At 34.9% G+C, this 18,844-nt stretch overlaps 1 protein-coding gene across 1 annotated transcript in view; it reads right to left on the reverse strand.

Annotated features, from left to right (window-relative positions):
* Positions 1-512: 512 nt before the first annotated feature.
* LOC140148457 (regulator of nonsense transcripts 2-like) overlaps positions 513-18,844 on the reverse strand; it is a 51,610-nt gene continuing 33,278 nt past the window's right edge. Inside the window, 13 exon segments of the mRNA XM_072170411.1 lie at positions 513-584; positions 1,812-1,950; positions 2,858-2,936; positions 3,609-3,836; positions 4,791-4,886; positions 6,032-6,097; positions 7,654-7,799; positions 8,813-8,920; positions 9,585-9,771; positions 10,178-10,317; positions 10,689-10,827; positions 12,756-12,917; positions 13,981-14,106. Coding sequence (XP_072026512.1) covers positions 575-584; positions 1,812-1,950; positions 2,858-2,936; positions 3,609-3,836; positions 4,791-4,886; positions 6,032-6,097; positions 7,654-7,799; positions 8,813-8,920; positions 9,585-9,771; positions 10,178-10,317; positions 10,689-10,827; positions 12,756-12,917; positions 13,981-14,106 — 1,626 coding nt within the window. The 3' untranslated portion in view covers positions 513-574.

Below are 18,844 nucleotides of genomic sequence, written 5' to 3' on the forward strand. Positions count from 1 at the left end.
TCAACATAAAAATATATAACAGAAGACCTTATAACATTGCATATAATAAAGTAGATGATGTAATTTTCTACCCATTTTCTAGATAGATTTCTGCAAAGTTATACAATAACTTTGCTTTTCATGAACTTCCAATAACTTAACTTGGAAAGATGTTTGTTTTCAGAACGTAATGTTTTCAGACTTTACTTTACTGATTTGAATTATTAATCTTCCCGTCTCTCTTCCTTTTTCCTCTTCCTCCTCGCATCATTTCATGATTGGTATAATCAATCAAATGGTGTAATCACACACACAATTCTACTAACTACCAAACTCAACTTTAGTAGAACTCAAGAACCACTGGCAATAATAATCATCCAATGTTCTTTTTTATGATTGCGAGAGACTGTTAATGTATAGAGCTAATACTCTTCCTCACAGGCTCGACGACCAACTTTTTGCCACCGCCCTGCTTCAGATAACTTTATTTTTAACATCCAGTCTGTTATGTCTAAAGAAGCAGGGGGTGTTCCTCACAGGTAGTCTGGCCCAGCATCTTTGTCATCACCATACATAATGGCAGTGTCCCGGCTGTCTACCATTTCCTGTTAAGTAAAACAACCAAAAGAGGTGGTTAGTGAAAAAGTTTTTTTTATTGGAGTAATAAACATCCTTGCCTACTTGATGATAAGCAGTCTCGTGATGGGTTAAAATTTAGCAGTGAATTAGATCAACAAACAGTTACAATCCCTGTCATAAGAAGTTAGAAATTAAAATAGGATTGTTTTTTAGTTATACTTAACATACTGAAATTTAGCTTTCTTTGATGTAAAGTCTGAACTGTTTCCTACTACTACAGCCCTCCCCCTTCTCCACCAATCAATGTTGGATGTCTCTTGGGATGCATGACCAAAAAACAACTACCAACAGTGATTGGGGGGAATGGGGGCATATTTGAAGTACCTCTGTTAAAGTGTTCTAACAATTATGACCGGGATTGTAGGTTCAAGAGATATTGTCAATTATTGAGCAATAGAAATCGGTTTAATTGCAAAAAACACACAGGCAAATTATTTGAATATTTTTACACTTTCTACATTGTTGGAATTGGAAAAAAAAATCTGCGAGCAAGAATGCTGTCCTCCCTTGTAATAATATACTTCTAATCATTTTATTTATTAAGATTGTTAGCTGAATGGTTTTTCAAATCAAAAAATTACTGTGAACTATATCCTGATTAAAGTACAAAACTATACCTAATTCCCAGACCAAGTTATTAGAATAAAAACAAAAAAACAAACAAAAACAATCAAATACACATGGATTTTCTGTGTCTCTAAAGTTTACTTCCTCATGTTTTCTTCTGTATTAAAATGAAAAATGATTAAACACAATGTGTTCCTCACTTTTGTAATTTTCTTTTTGTCACAGCATTACTTTGCAAAACTCTTGTCCTTAACAAGTTTTTCGAAATGTTAATTTTAAAGGACTTTGACCCAATCCACACCCTCATCCTCCATTTTTCTCCATCAAAACTGAGATTCTGGCATCAGAAGAAGCTCATATTTTATTCACTACCCGGTAAAATTTAAGGCCCAAGATATGTTTTGTTTAGATGGTGTAAACCAAAATGTGGTGAATTGTGGTAACCATAGTGGAAGTGCCTATGGGCCATTATTGTACATGTTTCTGCTTCTCGTATCAAAACTGTTGGTTCAATACTGCTCAAAATTAGGAAACATATTGCTTTAATGATAGGCCTCAATATAAGTTAGAAAACAGAATATGAAACATTTTGGACCACACCCCTTTAATCAAAAAGACTAACCCACCTGTTGCCTGTTTGATGGAATATCTGATCCACATCTGGTGCTCCTTTAGGATGGTGGAATCTTGGTTTCCGTACAGTAGGAGCCGGCGCAACAACACCTGGTGTAGCCATTGCTGGTTTCTGAAGGCTGGCTATCATCTCTGAAATATTACATGGGTTAAATATTTGACAACATGGAATGACTTGTATAGGAAGTTTTCAATTCTTTCATAAACTAATCTCTGCAAATTGGTTCATATACGTAACACATATTCTAAAAACATATTCTCAAGTTTCAAAGATGGGAGCAAAGAAAATGTTGCTGAAGCATGATTTGAACTGATGAACTGAGGAATGTGACTCCAGTGTTATGTGTTACTATCCAACCCTATGATGGCAATAACCCGAGTTACCAATACCTTACTCAAGCACTAGAAACTGAGGAAGCCACAGAAAGGGGATCAGAGAAGAGTAGTTTTTACAAACTGATCATTAAGAACAACTGACTAAGTTGTTATTCTACATCAACAAAGGGAGCACAGTACTGTTTACTGTACATACACATTTCAACAACTCTTCCTATATCGTTGTACAGGAGCCAAACGTTGTTAATTGATGATGGATCCACGCTTTTTCATTAACATATACATGAATGCAAGTTAAAATTTGTCAAGCCTGGAACTTGTGTGTTTACATGTTGAATTCAGTTGGAAGGTAGCAGCTAAAGAAAGCCATTTCATTCTGTAGTTTTATTGATGATATCAACAGAGAAATCACTAATCATCTTGAAAGGTTGGGTGGCAATAACAAACTGACATTCCTAATGAAATAATCATGTGAATTAAATGTTCTTTAGTTTGTTTTCATTGAAAGGGATTCAATCATATTTCACTGTTATTCATCACCGTTTAACAACTTGTGTCTGTCGTGTTTTCCATGCAGAAGACATAATGCATTATTGTTACACGGTGATGAACAATGGTGAAACATAATTGAATCCCTAAATTGACTGGACAAAATTTGTTGAAGCTGTAAATTCATTTTGCAGCTACTCCAGAAAGTTCCTACCTTGATAATCTTCCTCTTCTTGTCTCTCATTGATGTGTAGTGTTAATTGTTTCAGTCTCTGTTTCTCTGCCATCTCCGCCTGAATTGCAACAAAATCACATGTTGCATCACTTTTATTAAGTACTTAAAAATGCTACACATTCCACAATCCTGAAAATGGATTGTAATTAGTCCCAATTCTTTTTGAATTTTGAATAAGTATATATTAAGAGCACAGCTGCTCATATATAGTTTGATCAGCTCGTAATAGGCGGGAAATGTTAGGCTTTTATCACTACGCCGAAAAGTAGACCAACGTTAAGAGTGCTATTAGTTGACCTGTCTGGTCTATATTTTGTGTGTTAAAGAATGTTTGCAAAGTATAGGACTTGAATTAATAGTTTGTGATGCTTCTAGCGTGATGTCACAAGACAATTCTCAAAATAAAATATATTGATATTAATCCGCGATGTTAAAAGGCCTGCCGATTACGAGCTGATCAAAGTATAAGTTATATCACAGACATCACTTTCCTGTCACTAATGTAGTGTGCAAGGTGTAAAAACAGCTGACTGGATCAGGCCCCTTGATAGAATAAAACCATAATAATTGTGCACCATTGTTCACATTGCAATTTACTGAAAATGTTGGTAATTTGTTTGATTTTTTTTTCTAGCAAATCTATTACTTACAAACAATATCACACATTTGTTCATATAAATATTTTTCAACAGCTTTTGAAAGCAAATGGAAGAGAGAAGTCAAATCATACCATTTCTCTGTTACGCAGATTGGCCGCTAGCTCGGATACGATTGGCACCTCAAAGTCATGATACTGCTGCTTCTTGCCACTACGCGTCATCAAGGTAAAGTTCATTGTGACTGGTACGTCCTCGGCCTCCTGCTGGAATAGGTCATAAGTCTTCTTGGGTTTATTTCTAGAAGCCACTGGAACGCTGATGTCGAGTTGTGGGACCTTGGCTGCCTCAACAGTACGTTGCTGAAAATAAACAGAACAAATTTTATTACGTGGTGAAGCTTTTGAAAAAGAACTAGACAAGGTAATTAGATAAAGCCAATATTAACTTTTTGATGAAAACAAAATTCTAACTTTTAAGCTTAATAGCTCTACTTATTTAACAGTGAGGTTCATTTAAATATGTACGAGGGGCGATCAGTAAGTTACGTTAGCAATGCTGTTACGTAATCAAGTGAGAAATATCATTTTTATGTGTTCTGTTTATGTGATCATAGAGAAATTCCTTGAAAATAATCCATATGGGGTCACAAGACAACTTTTATTACTTACTGACTGCCCCTTATAATATTTATTTCAATTACTTGCAAAATACAAAAGTAACAAAATAACAGTACATTTATACACACTCTACATTTCGTACACATCACAAAAGCAAGTAATTCAGGATGAGTGAATGGGCTGAAAAGTCCAAACACAGAAGTGCCCACTCATCCTGCACATGAAAATGTATTATGTAGTTGTCTTTGTTCATATGAAAATGTATTATGTAGTTGTCTTTGTTCATATGATTTCACTGCATTGGCCATTGGCCCGATTGATTTCTTGTACACTTGTTGTTTCAAAATGTTTGTTATTGTAACAGGAAAGGAAAGCACCTTGTGCTTGTACTTTCTAGTTTCCTTTCTTGAATTACCATTTGCATAATTGTTTAAACTTTCTTTTTGCAATGATTGTATCTATGGTGATTCAAATAAATATTATTCCATCACATACAAATAATAATAACATTTGAGTGATTCTTTTTAAAGACAAGCTGAAAATGACAAAGTAGAATGACGTTTCATTTCATTTTGTATAGCTTCTTTGTTAATATGGATGTCCTTATGGCCAGGATATATCAAGCAGTGCACATTCCTTGGAAATCCCATATGATAATGTAAGCAACATTCCCTAGTGAACATCACTGATGCCTACCTGTATGTTATCACACATCATTTTATCAAAGGCTGAAGTGAATTCGTCATCTTCTTCACATTTGACGAATCTTGGTCCTCCTGTTAACACAGTCACCTGCAAGATATAAATCAACTTTCGTACCAGACTATGTCCTTCAAGCATCAAGGAGACATTTTTTGTCAAAATAATTTACCCTTCTCCACTAATCAATCAACAGAAAGTAGTTGTGTGAGGTAAACAAAAACACCACAACTAATCATAAATTTGCGACAATGAGTTCAATGAGTGTGTAGTATGGTATGATTGTTCATACCAATCATGTATAGTGTTCTTACTGGATGCAGTGTAATGAATGCAGTGTCCGCTGTGTGGTTAAATAGGCGTTCACATTGCCAGAATTGATTGGTTGGATGTTTTGCTGGTCGCGCATAGTGTTTTTCGTAAAAGATCTCTTATACTATTATGTTCTTTTTATTAAAGTCAATTCAGCCAGTGGCCAAGCAGGTGCCTTTACTTTATTTTGTACCTCATAGTACAATGACTTGAGCCTTTGCAAGAATATATTTCCATATCTACATGTGAAGACTTATTCCGTGATCCTAGCCAAAGTGTGAGCTTAAATTAAAATTATCTATAAATTGCCTAAAAGTGAAGGATAAGTCATTAAAATAGTCATTAGAATGTCATAAAAAAATGTCATTCAAATGAAACATTTAATTTGGTGAAAAAATAAGAAATTCAGTATTGATGCTCATTCAAATACATGTAGCTAATTTCTCTATTAAGTATAGAAATTACAGATTCATGTAAAATGTCTTATTTTGTATTTAATACACAGCTTTTGGCTTAACCACTAGCACGCTATATGATTAGCCCATTTATGCCACTAACAAAGGTGTCAATATCTGAATTTTGATGATTTTTACAATCCTCTGGATGAGCAAATCACTGAAAAGGCCTTTAAGATACAAAACGAAATAAATGTCATCACTGCCCTGTGTTATTTAACTTAAATTAGTGTGAATATTTCTTTTTTGAATATAGACAATAGCTTTTGATACCGTATTCATTCTAATTATTGCCACTCCTAAATGACTTCAGAAGTACCTCAATACATCAATTAGTTTATTAAGATCAAAATACACAAAGCAGTCTTTCAATGTATATCATTTTACAACTAAACTTCATTTAGAAGCATGTTTATTCAAAAGAAGCATTAGGCCAACATAGGATGAAAGGTAGTTACTACAAGAACTCACCCTGTCATCTTCTTCATTCTCTCCAGCTGATTCCAGCAGTATATTCTCTTCTGTGTCATACCCAGCCTATTATGAGAAGAAAACAAATCCCATGTATGACTTGAATGAAAAATGTAAATATATATATTTTTTTTTATTTGTTCGGATTTTGACAACCCTGGATAACCCAAGAAAGCCTCTATTGAAGCTAATTTCCATTGGACTCCATTTGAAAACCGGGACGGATTGGGAACAGTCAGGGGTTAACACCCTACTCTTTTCAAAACTGGCTGCGAAATACATGTACAGGTATGGCTCTCTGCACACGGGTCCGACGGCTTAACGTCCCCTCCGAAGGATGGAGTACTTTCATGATTTATTTACCCAATTCTAAATGAACCATGGGGAGAGCGGAAGTCTGAATTTAATCTACAGATGTTGCCAATTAAATTTCAGACTTTTTTTTCCCAAGTCAATATCCCAGCAAATCAGCAAAATGTGGGACTTCATGCACTAAAGGCAAGTACCCTAACCATTGCGCCATGCTCCACTTGTTACTGATACAAGCTGGATGGGATGGAACACCTGTTTTTCTTAATGTATTTGGGCCAGATCCTTATATATAGTATGTTGTAAACGTTAGCTGCTCCCAGGCATGTCCATTTTACCTTTTACCATAACCATATTTGGGCTACTTTACAATTATATTTTTCTGGGGGTATCCTGACCTCATTGTACACCATGGGTTCCTGGTATCAATACACACCAAGCAAAACCTTCACTTGAAGAATCCAACTCATACTAACTCCTAATGCGTTAGAGTAAATGAAACCTGTGTCCATTGCAGAGTTAACATATCGACTACTAAGTGCCAAAAGTGGGTAAGTGCAATAGCTGCCATGTGAACATTTGGCAAATTACACACAGTATATTGTGCTATAATTGAAGACAGAGATAAAAAAAAAAGACCAAAATACATCTGACGTCACTGTCAATCAAATTCCCTACGATCCTTTTGGATTGGTTAATTACACGTAAAAGGAAGGTCGATTTATCTGGTGCCGATCGGAGGAAAGGAATGGCAGAAAATGGCGAAAACTTTTACATGGCCAAAAGCAACTTTTCTAGGCATTGTTGACATGGTGCCTTCGGGAAAGTATAGTATAGTACTATAAAGACGTAACTTTTGAGATGGTTTGAAGGTGCAAAATTAACAATAATGTGACCGGTTTTAGCGCCGCGTTCAGCAACTCATCACGACACACTTGTAAACAAACTGTGCTCGAGTTTGATTGACAGATGACATCAGACGCATTTTAGTCTTTTTATATTTGTCTTCAATTATAATCTACTCATGGCAGCTACACATGGCAGCTATTGCACTTACCCGCTTGAACAGCCAATAGATACTATGATCAGCTTGTAATAAATGGGGTTCATAACATCGTGGATTGATACAAAATGGCGTCCACGCAGCTGGGCATAGCACCTATGCAAACTGCGTTTTGCATGTTATGTGACTAATTCTCGCATATATCGAGCTGATCATAGTATAGTTCAAACTAATTAAATACTACAAATTCATAAAGTTGAATAGCGCTTCAAACGTTGACAGTTCCATCTACAATGCCATCCCATCATACCTCTTCAGTATTTTGACTGAGTCCTTGACTCTGACTGTTAGGATTACTACCACGGCCTGGTCTCCTCACACGTTCAGAATCCATGTCTGAATCAGACTCCTCTTCATCCTCTGTCCCTGTTGTAGTAAAGCTAAGCCTACGTCCACCTGAAAAAGGAGAATAACATAATGAAGACTTGGAATTGATTTCCGGGTAAAAAAAACCAACCACACACACTAACATTTCAAGATGCTTGGTTCCATCATATGGTGCTTTTCACCTTACATGGAGACATATCACCAAAACAATTGGATTCCAAGTTCAATTGTTCCAGCAGTTTGGATAAATTGTAAGTAAAAATCACCATGGCCACAGAACAGCATTGGTGGTATATAACCATGAAGGATGAGGCTACCAGCTTTTTGAAATTCGGAATTAAATCAAAATACTGGACTTACTATTTTTAGCAATGCTAAATTTTGATTTAATTCCAAATATCATGTTACTACAACTGCATGACTAAGAACATTGATCAATTTGCTGCCAGCTTTTTGTTCATGCCATGTGAAGGAAACATCTTAGGGCTAAACTTTTACACAGGTTATGAGAAAAAATACTGACTCATGATTCCCATACATCTTTAAGAGATTCACAGCTTTAGGAGTGTTTCGAAATTCAAACATCCTTTTGAAGAATCAGTAAGGATGATGATGATGCGATACGGGGGAAATTATTAAGCAGTAAGGTCATACCGGGGGTAGATCAATCTAAAAAAAAAAAAAAAAAAAAAAAAAAAAGCGCATTGATTTATAGTGCGCTACGCTGACAGGCACAACGCCTAGGCGTTGATCCACAAGCCTCAGCACACTTTACAGGTTGTCGCTGACGACCACTACGGCCCCACATCATTCCATAAACCATTAAACAACAAATCAGGGACTTTGCTGCTTCAAGAGCGCACATCCTAGACATTCCACATATAACCATCGCAACCAGGATCAGCTCCCGAGTTTCGTGCGGGTTACAACGAGACAAATTAGCAGTAAGTTCCTTGTCCAGGGGAATTTCAAGCTAACTCAATTTTTCCACGAGAGCGTATTAGGCACCACCACTACTTGGGCTGTGTAAATTTCGTGTCATTCTCTCATGAATATGTATCAGGTGTAATAATAGAACTTACCAGGTGGTGTTCCTACACTGTTTTCATCTCCTTCAGTGATGGTTGTAAGAGGTCCACCAGGTTGTTGTGCTTGATTGGCATTAGCTCGTGTCAGGTTGATCACATCCCCTGCAATGAACAGTCAATTAGGAAATAATGGAGAATCACAAACATGTTTATTTGAAGGAAAAAAAAGAAGCTACAGGCACAGTTTTCAAATCATATCATGTGCATTTTCACTACTTCTTGTTTGCAAAAGCTACATTGTTATTATTTATATTTTATATAATATTCTTTAGTTGATGTGTAATAACCTATCATCAGTTTCAGCAATACAGTTACATTCATTTATATTTTTATTTAAATCTCAGCAGATTACAACAAATGCATCCTGCACAGAAGGCATTAGATAGTGCATGGAAATACAGTTGGTATTGGGAGTTTTTGAGATAGTGGAAAACATAAAACCATCTTAATAATCCATAAGATAATACTGAAATATTAGGTAAGAACAATGTAGGATGTAGAGCTGAACCGAAATGACTCTTTGTTTATCAATCCAATATCCAATATTGATGTTCCTAATATCAGCTGATTTCTTTTTTTTTTTCCTTTTTTTTTAGAAAAATTGAAAAAGAAAAAAAAGTTATAGACCTTAACTACTTGTTATAAGCGAGAAATACAGCTTCTACAAAAATTTATTTTGAAAGTATTTTTGTCAAAGCTGGATAGAGTTATACATTTCAATAACAGATTCAGCTGTAAAGTGTGTTTCTCTATACATTCCACTCACCTAGTTTCTCCACATATTCCTTTTCTAATTCTTTCACTCCTGTGTTAGCTTCTTCTAAAGTAGTAAACAACTTTAGTTTGGGTCTGAGGGTCTCAAATGTATCCGCTATTGCATTGTCTACATCCAATGGGAAAGGGTGAGTGTCTTTCTTCCATAACTCAAGGCCACGTTTGAATAGAATATATTGCTGCAGAAAAAGACCATCATAAATAAATTATATAATATTGGATGGTTTGAGTGTGTTATGAGAATATACTGCATGAGCCACGACAATACCGAACGAGTCCGAAGGACGAGTTCGGTATTTTCATGGCGAGTATATAATATGAAACCTTTTCGATACTTTTTGAGTACCAAAGTATCTAAATATGATGTTGAGTGCCATTTGGCCAGTCTTTTTGTGAAATCATTTTCACCATGTTTACCGGCAGTTCAAAACAACAACCTGCGTAACTCAATCAATTAGGCCAACTTTGGTTTCTCCGTGCGAATATGTATGCTGGTACTTAGATGACAGAAAAAAAAATTTACATGGAAAATATTCACCTTCCACTAATTTCCCTGAAGGAACTTGAACCAAAAAGAATACATACCTGAAAATACACTAAGAAACAATCCAATTTCTTCTTGCTAGTGCCCCTATCAAAGAACTGTCCACATGTATCCAATAAGGTACAACATAATCGGATACGAAACAAGTGTTCTGGCGGGTCTAACAGGCTTGGTATGGTTGCTGTAAAAACATTAAAAGATACTGCATGAGAAAACTCAATTTATACTAACAAGTGAATATGATGTAAAAATATCAACTATAAGATAAAAATAGGCGGGACTTATAACATCGCGGATTAATATTTTTATTTCTTATTTCGAGAATTATCTTGTGACATCTCGCCAAAAGCATCACAAATTATTAATTGAAGTGCTAAACACTGTATATTCTGTTTAACATGCACAATATAGACCAAATATGTCAACTATATCACTTTTAATATGGGTTTTCTTTTCAGCATAGTAGTAAAAGTGATTTATGTAGGGCTATGTAAGTTAGAAGTTCCTTTTTGTGTTGTGTTTGTACATAGATATAATACAATATATACCTACCGTCTAATGTTATACCAAATCTAAGGAAGCTATAGAGTGTCTTGAATACGACGGACGATTCTACCATGCGATAGTTGTACAGCTCACCCAAGTATTTAACTACACTCACACGACGCTGGTTGAACTTGGGATAGTTGATCTGAAAACATCAAAATAAACAGTAAAGTAGGAGACTTTATAAAGGCTGTAAGTTTGGTTGTAAGAAAATGTCTTTAGTTATGGTGTGAGGGGAAGCTGCAGTGTTCTACTCTTAGAGCTGTCCCTGTATAGCTAAGGCAAAACACTTATTGTGGAGTGTTTCCACACACACAATGCATGGCAAAGCATTGCACTGGAGACTTTGAGAAAAGGCTTGATATTTTGTGCTGTGTTTTGCTTGTTCATATTTGTGCATAGTACACAAGATCTGCATACATACACACTTGTAAGCAAGGAGTGTCAAGTGAGAATAATAATTGTCAAACCGGGGTCAATTTTTGCCAATTTCTTGTTCACATATTTCCAAGTTTTTTCACCTAATCAGAGAATTACACCTTTCACCACCAGAGGTCCTCTGTTGGGAAACGTTAATTTAGGGAATATTTAGGAAGAGTTATGTCATGAAAATGGCGACAATCAGTGACAACTCTGGTTACCATGGGAAGCCCTGTTTGGTGTGAAAAACACACAACAATATTCATGTCCCCTATAGGCATGTATAAATACACACACATAAATATGCATACTCAAACAAATTTCTGAATTGCCAAACATACACACCACCTACCTTCATGCCAATCCTGATATCTTCTAACACAGCGTCTACTACTTGTATGCCGGTATATAATCATGATAGAGCACAAGGCCTGCTAGAAGGTTTGCCATACAATGGACATTGTTGAACAGAGAGACTACCTACCTCCACGCCAATCCTGATATCTTCTAACACAGCATCTACTACTTGTATGCCTATATAATCATGATAGAGCACAAGGCCTGCTAGAAGGTTTGCCATACAATGGATATTGTTGAACAGAGAGACTACCTACCTCCATGCCAATCCTGATATCTTCTAACACAGCATCTACTACTTGTATGCCTATATAATCATGATAGAGCACAAGGCCTGCTAGAAGGTTTGCCATACAATGGACATTGTTGAACAGAGAGACTACCTACCTCCATGCCAATCCTGATATCTTCTAACACAGCATCTACTACTTGTATGCCTATATAATCATGATAGAGCATAAGGCCAGCTAGAAGGTTTGCCATACAATGGACATTGTTGAACAGAGAGACTACCTACCTCCATGCCAATCCTGATATCTTCTAACACAGCATCTACTACTTGTATGCCTATATAATCATGATAGAGCACAAGGCCTGCTAGAAGGTTTGCCATACAATGGACATTGTTGAACAGAGAGACTACCTACCTCCATGCCAATCCTGATATCTTCTAACACAGCGCTACTACTTGTATGCCTATATAATCATGATAGAGCACAAGGCCTGCTAGAAGGTTTGCCATACAATGGACATTGTTGAACAGAGAGACTACCTACCTCCATGCCAATCCTGATATCTTCTAACACAGCGTCTACTACTTGTATGCCTATATAATCATGATAGAGCACAAGGCCTGCTAGAAGGTTCGCCATACAATGGACATTGTTGAACAGAGAGACTACCTACCTCCATGCCAATTCTGATATCTTCTAACACAGCGTCTACTACTTGTATGCCTATATAATCATGATAGAGCACAAGGCCTGCTAGAAGGTTTGCCATACAATGGACATTGTTGAACAGAGAGACTACCTACATCCATGCCAATCCTGATATCTTCTAACACAGCGTCTACTACTTGTATGCCTATATAATCATGATAGAGCACAAGGCCTGCTAGAAGGTTTGCCATACAATGGACATTGTTGAACAGAGAGACTACCTACCTCCATGCCAATCCTGATATCTTCTAACACAGCGTCTACTACTTGTATGCCTATATAATCATGATAGAGCACAAGGCCTGCTAGAAGGTTTGTCATACACTGGACATTGTTGAACAGAGAGACTACCTACCTCCATGCCAATCCTGATATCTTCTAACACAGCGTCTACTACTTGTATGCCTATATAATCATGATAGAGCACAAGACCTGCTAGAAGGTTCGCCATACAATGGACATTGTTGAATTTTACATTCCACACACTGCCTAGGCACTTGACTGCATAATGGCGTATCTGAAAATAACACATTAACAAAAAAGATTTTTAAACTGCTATAAGAATAACATAACAATTATTAACACTTTAAACATATGTTTCTTTTTCATCCTATATTTTTATTAAGAAATGTACATCTAATAATATATGCTGTGAGAAAATTGCATGCCAATGCTGGACAGTCAGAAATAGGAACACTAGGCACATCTCTGTCCAGCTACATGGAACTGAAACTCCAGAAATTCACAGGTATCAGGCATATATAGGATACAGGGAAGGCTAAATGGGACTAAAATTTTCCAGATTGATGAGGAAATGCTTAAGAAAATCTGCCATGAATTGTTGTTGTTTACAATCAACCTTCCAGATCATGTGACCAAGTTGAACACTTATTTGCTTCGTAAGGTCTCAATTGGTTGTTTGTTTACCTTTTAATTAAACTAATGCATTGTTGATTCAAATGAATTCATAATAATTACATTTACTCATATCTACAGTTTGATCAGCTCGTAATCGGCGGGAATTGTTAGGCTTTTACAACTACGCCGAAAAGTAGACCCACATTAAGAGTGATAAAGTTGACATGTCTGATCTACAATTTGCGTGTTTAAGAAAGTAGACAAAAGTATATGACTTTAATTAATAATTTGTGATGCTTCTTGCGAGATGTCACCAGACAATTCTCGAAATAAAATATATTGATATTAATACGCGTCATCACAAGGCCCGCCAATTACGAGCTGATCAAAGTATAAATTGGATATATGTATTTTCACATTTTTGAATGACTTGTTGACACATCGGACATTTGCAATAATCATAAAGAGTTAGATATGGATCTAACTTTACACAGAGCCTACAGCTATTTAGGATCTGGACAAAGTTTAAACTTTTTGTGCATATGTTTAAATTTACACTAGGTCTAAATATGCCACTTAAACCAGCTCGAACATGTTTTGTACGTAACTGAATCACTTGCTACATTATTCTCACCAATAATTAATTGATATTGGTAATGGATGGAGTATCTTTAGCTACTATCTTTGCATGGTTCTGCATAAACAAGGTGAAATCTCCTTACCTCTAAATCATTCCATGGCAGTTTTCTCATCTGCTTCAGTACCTTTTCAACTGTAATCTTTGTAAGATCCTTGAAAAGCAGCTTACGAATGTATTCATGGAGTGGAGGGCGAACTTTCTGCTCCATCTGACAGGGAAGTTGTACATGAAATTAATGTTATTCTTGTATTCACAACAATTTTTACTTACGTTTACAAAAATGTAATGCACTTCACCTTGGTATGGGTTTAGAAAGATAATTTGTGGTATCTGTACACTGTCACAAAAGCTCAGCATTTGATTACTGATGCAGCATGTATACTGCATAAATACAGAGATGGAGTTATGATTGGCTAATTTCATCACATTATGAAATATTATAATCTCATCTGCAGAAGAAGCCGCTTTTGCATTGCATGACCCCGACAAGCAGGGTATGTGCATCGGCAAGTGCCAAATGTCACTTTCTTATTGCATAACAATGGCTTTTTTTGTAATGGTTCACTAAATCCTATTGCTAGGTTCCATACTTCTAGACAAGGCCCACTGAAATGATTGGATGCATGAAACATCTCATTTGTGAAAAACAAAATATATTATACCTACAATCAAGTGCAAATTTGCTGGGACACTTTCATAGTTCAATGACCCTCCCTCAAGCACTCCTTATTCAATGTTGTATACCAAACGCCTCATTTTTTAAATGGCCTATATTTTGCTCCAACATTGGTTGGTGGGGGAGGGAGGATTCAAATAGGTTGGAAACTATACAAATAAAATATCACATGGTGAACTTCATATGACCGGTTTTATTGAACAGAGGGCGCGAAATATGAACAAGTGTCCCAGGAAATTTGCACTTGATTGTATTGAAGAAGACAAAAATAATCTATTACTTTCAGTAAAATTACCATAACTCGCATAAACGTGTTGCTCGATTGACATGATTTTTTTTCTTTTTTAAAACAAATAACATTGCGCATATTTTGGTTACTTTAATTGTCATTTTTTGTCAAACTAAATATTTTTAGGTATCAAAACGCTGCTATATATGCATTATTTAAGGCATATTTGACACATGATTGCTATTATAAGCGCATTATCTCAAAATTCACTTTTAAAACAATTTAAAACTAATCAAAATTAAATCATATTGGAAATATAGAGTACAATCAGTTAAAAATACCTACTGAAATAACAAAAAAAATCATAAAACAAAACAATTGTTTCCTTTAGTTCATTGATAAATGTAAATGTAAATTGGCAACATAAAGGAAAAAAAAAAAAAGAAAGAAAGAAAGAAAGAAAAGAAAGAAAAAAGAAAGAAAGAAAGAAATATAGCATTACGTGGATTCGAACTCGAGATCTCGGGGCGAGAAGCAAAGCCAGTAACTATATGCCACCGGAGACTGATGACAATTGCACTCGATTTCAGCGTATTTAATCCTATCATTGCAATGCTACTGTATTGTGTTATCGAGCTTCGATCCAATGAAATCATTCATTAAAACTCATGTTTTGGTCGTATTCAGCATTTATCTAACGTATATTTTGAATATACACGGTCACATTATACGTACCTTCCTAACTTTGATATGTTTATTGGTAATTATTCCTCCATTTAAGCCAAATGAGCACGGTCTACCATAATGTTAAATAAATATATATTACTTTTTAAGTTATATTATTCTGGTAGACCGTTATTGCGTCATTAATTCTTGTTATCCTTGTTATAAATAAATTCGCATGAATAACAACAGCTCAACCATAGTGTAGTGGTTTGCTTACTGCCTTCTGATCATGAGGGCTACGGTGCGAAGCTCATTGTCGCCGATATGTTTACTTTTAAATCCTGCTCTTTATCTCTTTTTTATTTTTGAATACCAATAATAAGCACATTTAAAATGTGTAATTGTATATAACTGTATATACACTTTTTGGCATGGCATTGTTACGTTGAATTAGCGTGTCTGTGATGGGTAGTTGAAGGCCTATATTAAAGAGTTTAACGTGCATTCCGATAATAGCATTTGAAATAGGGTAATGAATTTGAAAGATCAATGATGAGACAAACATCATGATTCTGTTCTATTTATTTCTATATTTTCTTAATTTCTTATTTGGTTTGCTTTTATTATGTTTGTAAATTCTACCAAAGGAGAATTTATATGTCCACTCTAATATAAGCAATCAATGTGTCAAATATTCCTTGAAAAATGCATGCATTGCAGGGTTTGATATTCAAAAAAATTTTTATTTTAATAAATGTTTTAAAAATTGGCTAATCGTGTAATGCATAATGAAATTATCTTGACATCACTGAAAAAATTATGAAAATCGAGCAACGCGTTCGAGAGTTATGGCGATTTTATTGATATTAATAGATTATTTTTTCGCATCCCCTATACAATCAAGTGCAAATTTGCTGGGACACTTTCATAGTTCAATGACCCTCCCGCACCCTTATTCAATGTTGTATACCAAACGCCTCATTTTTTAAATGGCCTATATTTTTGCTCCAACATTGGTTGGTGGGGAGGGAGGGATTCAAATAGGTTGGAAACTATACAAATAAAATATCACATGGTGAACTTCATATGACCGGTTTTATTGAACAGAGGGCGCGAAATATGAACAAGTGTCCCAGGAAATTTGCACTTGATTGTATTGAAGAAGACAAAAATAATCTATTACTTTCAGTAAAATTACCATAACTCATAACGCGTTGCTCGATTGACATGATTTTTTCACTAATTTAAAACAAATAACATTAAGCATATTTTGGTTACTTTAATTGTCATTTTTGTCAAACTAAATTTTTAGGTATCAAAACGCTGCAATATATGCATTATTTAAGGCATATTTGACACATGATTGCTATTATAAGCGCATTATCTCAAAATTCACTTTTAAAACAATTTAAAACTAATCAAAATTAAATCATATTGGAAATATAGAGTACAATCAGTTAAAAATACCTACTGAAATAACAAAAAAAATCATAAAACAAAACAATTGTTTCCCTTTAGTTCATTGATAAATGTAAATGTAAATTGGCAACATAAAGGAAAAAGAAAAAAGAAAGAAAGAAAGAAAGAAAAGAAAGAAAAAAAAAGAAAGAAGACATATAGCATTACGTGGATTCGAACTCGAGATCTCGGGGGCGGGAAGCAAAGCCAGTAACTATATGCCACCGGGAGACAGCTGACAATCGCACTCGATTTCAGCGTATTTAATCCTATCATTGCAATGCTACTGTATTGTGTTATCGAAGCTTCGATCCAATGAAATCATTCATTAAAACTCATGTTTTGGTCGTATTCAGCATTTATCTAACGTATATTTTGAATATACACGGTCACATTATACACACCTTCCTAACTTTGATATGTTTATTGGTAATTATTCCTCCATTTAAGCCAAATGAGCACGGTCTACCATAATGTTAAATAAATATATATTACTTTTTAAGTTATATTATTCTGGTAGACCGTTATTGCGGCATTAATTCTTGTTATCCTTGTTATAAATAAATTACATGAATAACAACAGCTCAACCATAGTGTAGTGGTTTGCTTACTGCCTTCTGATCATGAGGGCTACGGTTCGAGCTCATTGTCGCCGATATGTTTACTTTTAAATCCTGCTCTTTATCTCTTTTTTATTTTTGAATACCAATAATAAGCACATTTAAAATGTGTAATTGTATATAACTGTATATACACTTTTTGGCATGGCATTGTTACGTTGAATTAGCGTGTCTGTGATGGGTAGTTGAAGGCCTATATTAAAGAGTTTAACGTGCATTCCGATAATAGCATTTGAAATAGGGTAATGAATTTGAAAGATCAATGATGAGACAAACATCATGATTCTGTTCTATTTATTTCTATATTTTCTTAATTTCTTATTTGGTTTGCTTTTATTATGTTTGTAAATTCTACCAAAGGAGAATTTATATGTCCACTCTAATATAAGCAATCAATGTGTCAAATATTCCTTGAAAAATGCATGCATTGCAGGGTTTGATATTCAAAAAATGTTTATTTTAATAAATGTTTTAAAATTGGCTAATCGTGTAATGCATAATGAAATTATCTTGACATCACTGAAAAAATTATGAAAATCGAGCAACGCGTTCGAGAGTTATGGCGATTTTATTGATATTAATAGATTATTTTTTCGCATTATCTATACAATCAAGGGCAAATTTTATGGGACACTTTCATAGTTCAATGACCATCCCCGCACTCCTTATTCAATGTTGTATACCAAACGCCTCATTTTTTAAATGGCCTATATTTTTGCTCCAACATTGGTTGGTGGGGGAGGGAGGATTCAAATAGGTTGGAAACTATACAAATAAAATATCACATGGTGAACTTCATATGACCGGTTTTATTGAACAGAGGCGCGAAATATGAACAAGTGTCCCAGGAAATTTGCACTTGATTGTATTGAAGAAGACAAAAATAATCTATTACTTTCAGTAAAATTACCATAACTCATAACGCTGTTCGATTGACATGATTTTTTCACTAATTTAAAACAAATAACATTAGCATATTTTGGTTACTTTAATTGTCATTTTTTTTCAAACTAAATATTTTTAGGTATCAAAACGCTGCAATATATGCATTATTTAAGGCATATTTGACACATGATTGCTATTATAAGCGCATTATCTCAAAATTCACTTTTAAAACAATTTAAAACTAATCAAAATTAAATCATATTGGAAATATAGAGTACAATCAGTTAAAAATACCTACTGAAATAACACAAAAAATCATAAAACAAAACAATTGTTTCCCTTTAGTTCATTGATAAATGTAAATGTAAATTGGCAACATAAAGGAAAAAAAAAAAGAAAGAAAGAAAGAAAG

This window comes from Amphiura filiformis, chromosome 3 (genome assembly GCF_039555335.1).
Source record: "Amphiura filiformis chromosome 3, Afil_fr2py, whole genome shotgun sequence".
NCBI lineage: Eukaryota > Metazoa > Echinodermata > Ophiuroidea > Amphilepidida > Amphiuridae > Amphiura > Amphiura filiformis.